The 3,258-nt window shown below is 45.6% G+C and overlaps 1 protein-coding gene across 1 annotated transcript in view; it reads right to left on the minus strand.

Moving 5' to 3' along the window:
• Window positions 1–3,258, minus strand: part of LOC106537177 (death-associated protein kinase 3) — an 8,140-nt gene that overhangs the window by 2,530 nt on the left and 2,352 nt on the right. Inside the window, exon 3 of the mRNA XM_014034552.1 lies at window positions 2,881–3,102. Within this exon, the coding sequence (XP_013890006.1) occupies window positions 2,881–3,102 (222 nt within the window). The remainder of the gene's footprint in view (window positions 1–2,880; window positions 3,103–3,258) is intronic.

Consider the following 3,258-nt stretch of genomic DNA (forward strand, 5'->3'; position numbering starts at 1 on the left):
TCTCCAAAATGTCTCTAAATGTTCCAGAGTCTCCAAAATGTCTCCAAATGTTCCAGAGTCTCCAAAATGTCTCTAAATGTTCCAGAGTCTCCAAAATGTCTCCAAATGTTCCAGAGTCTCCAAAATGTCTCTAAATGTTCCAGAGTCTCCAAAATGTCTCTAAATGTTCCAGATTCTCCAACATGTCTCCAAATGTTCCTGCTGGTTCTCATTTTTCTCCTGACTCTCAGAGTCCTGTCACCTGACTTTTAGACGTGTTCAAAGATTGTTTCACAATCTTCCTGTCAAAATCATCACAGGGGTCTTAGACCCATCTGAGACATGCCCCAAACATGTCTAGGACACATCTCAGACCTGTCTCAAGCACATCTTAAACCTGTCTCAGTTTAGTTTCTGTACATTTCAGAGCTGGATTCTGACCCTGCAGGATCCCTACTCTGACAGAAACCAGGTCTAAAAACCACTCAGGTAATATGTAACAGAGAAAAATAAGAACAGGTCCAAACTGGCCCACATTTAGTCCTAAAGGGTACTCCAGCAGATTGAACCAGAGCACAACAACAACAACAACAACAACAACAACAACAACAACAACAACAACAACAACAACAACAACAACAACAACAACAACAACAACAACAAATCAAACTTATATAGTGCTTTTCAGGACACTCAAAGACACTTCACAGGAAAAGGAAAAAGAGGCAGCCTGACAGATGAGCTGAAATTGTGAAGGGGGTGATGGAGGAGGGGCCATGTGGAACAGGTGGGCTTTAGTGATTTGGAAGAAGGTAAAGGTTTTTTGAGGAAGAGGCTTGGACCTCCAGGGTACGGTGCTTGGTTGTGATGGGGGTCAGGAGCTGGTGAGTAGGAGGGTAAAGCAGATGATGCAGGACGACATGTTTGAGGGGTGGAGGGACAGACAGGAGGACAGACGGGAAATGTTACAACGATGGATGAATGATGTCATGGTGAGGGTGTTGATGTGAGACTGAGAGAAGAGGGAGGAGCCAAAAAAAGACACCAAGGTTGTGCACTAAAAGAGAGGGAGTTGTGTGGTCGACAACGAGCAGGGGGATGTTGTGAGCAGTGGGAAGACTGAGGAGTTGTGTTGTTGCTGTAGAGCTGCTCATACACAGCTGTGTGTCGTCCACACACAGTGAAGGTGTGTTGGTGCATCATGTGTGAGAGGAGCAACACTGAACTAAAGTAACGTGCACACACAGGAACAGGGTTTCTCCAGCTGTGAAGGTGAAAACACACTGCTCACATCACTCAGAAGTCATGGACCAGCTGTGGACCAGCTGTGGACCAGCAGGGTCTTAGTCCTGAGACCAGGAGCTCCCAGGACTCTGGTAAAGACCTGAGCAGAAACCGAAGGCCTGACACGTGTTGGACAGGATATCCAGTTCCTGCTGCAGGCGGCTGTAAGTCAACCCAGTCACTGAAACCTTCTGATCCAGGAGTGTTTGAAGGCCCACATGGGCCGGTCCAACTGGTCTGACTGGAGTCTGGTGCCACACGACTCTGATCACAGCTCCAGTTCTCTTTTACCTGTCTGAACTCACCTGAGTTCTTCACAGCCCTCCTCCAGCTGGCAGCAGGAGGCGACAGAACCAAGCGCTTGAGGCTGGAGGTTCTGGAGGTTCTGGAGGTTCTGGAGGTTCCGATGTTTGTCAATCAAAGACAAATCTTTACTCTGAATCACCTCCAACAACAACAAACCAGCAGTTTAACCTTTAATCTATAAAACTGAAGGCTTCACCTGGTCCCGCCTGCAGCAGGAACCGGTTCTGTTGATGTGGACCTGTCAGTGGTGAGGTCAGAGCAGGAAACAGCCCACATCAACAAACACAGTTAAATCTGCAGAACCTCACCTGCACAGGTAGGTTCTGTTTAACCCTCCTGAGCCCAAACAACACTTCCTGTTTCTGCTCCTGCTGACAGAACCTGTCAGTGTGCAAGACGGACCTGATCTTCTGCCAGCAGGACTCAGCTGGGGTCACCAGGTTTGTTCAAAATAAAATAACTTGAAACTGAAAAGACCAGATGTTTGAAACTTTTCCAGATCGTAATGAACTGTTTTTCAGTTTCAATTTTATTTTATTTTGAACAAACCTGATGATGTCAGTTTAGCTCCAGAGAAGTCAACTTGAACTGCTCAGATTGAATCTGAATTAATTTACTTTGAAACTGTATTTTGGTTAATTGAAAATTCAGTTTGACTACTTTCACTTTCAGTTCCATAATTCAGATGTTTGTGTCACATCCTGGTCCTTGAGAAAGCCAGGCAGAGTAATCAAACACAGATCCACAGATTTATGTTTCACTTTGGTGAAGTTTCCCTTCTGGATGTAACAGAGTTGATGTAATCCACTGTAAAAGTGACAAAAACAAAGTTATTTTATTGCAGTGATTAATTTGACCTATATGTAGAAAATGTTACATTTACATGATGACATCATGGATCAGTCAGCAGCAGCGTCTGATCAATCTGTGATCCATGATGTGATCTGTGTTTGATTACTCTGCCTGGCTTTCTCAAGGACCAGGATGTGACACAAACGTCTGAATTATGGAACTGAAAGTGAAAGTAGTCAAACTGAAGTTTTAATAAACCAAAATACAGTTTCAAAGCAAATTAATTCAGATACAAAACTTTAAATTCAGTTTCTAATTAATAAATGTTATTTTTAAACCAAAGCATTCAGATCCAGTCTGAATAATTCAGTTTCACTTCCTGTTGGTCCAACATTTGTGCCACAGTTCTGCAGCTTCAGACTCATGAAGCTGCTGTGGTTTTACAGGAAAGCTGCAGATCTTCACTCATTCTTCACCCTGTCTGGTAGAAATGATGATGAGCAGAGAGGGTTCACTCACAGCTCCAGGATGAGGATGACCTCAGCTTTGTTCTCGAACACTTGGTGCAGAGCGATGATGTTGGGGTGCTGGATCTCCTTCAGGATGTTCACCTCACGCTCGATGTCCTCCCTGGTCACGCCGCGCCGGCTCGACTTGCTGCGTCGCTTCTTGATGAACTTGGCAGCGAACTCCAGTCCGGTGGAGCGGTGCCGACACCTCCTGACCACAGCAAACTGCCCACTGCAGAGAGAAACCACAACATTGTCTCAGCTCAGAGAGCGGGAGAAACAGCATCGCTGTGACCTCAGCTGGACTCTTTACACGGACCCTGAGGACCCTCTGTTAGGACCCTGAGGACCCTCTGTTAGGACCCTGAGGACCCTCTGTTAGGACCCT

The sequence above is a fragment of the Austrofundulus limnaeus genome, unplaced genomic scaffold (genome assembly GCF_001266775.1).
Source record: "Austrofundulus limnaeus strain Quisiro unplaced genomic scaffold, Austrofundulus_limnaeus-1.0 Scaffold2165, whole genome shotgun sequence".
In the NCBI taxonomy this organism is placed as follows: domain Eukaryota; kingdom Metazoa; phylum Chordata; class Actinopteri; order Cyprinodontiformes; family Rivulidae; genus Austrofundulus; species Austrofundulus limnaeus.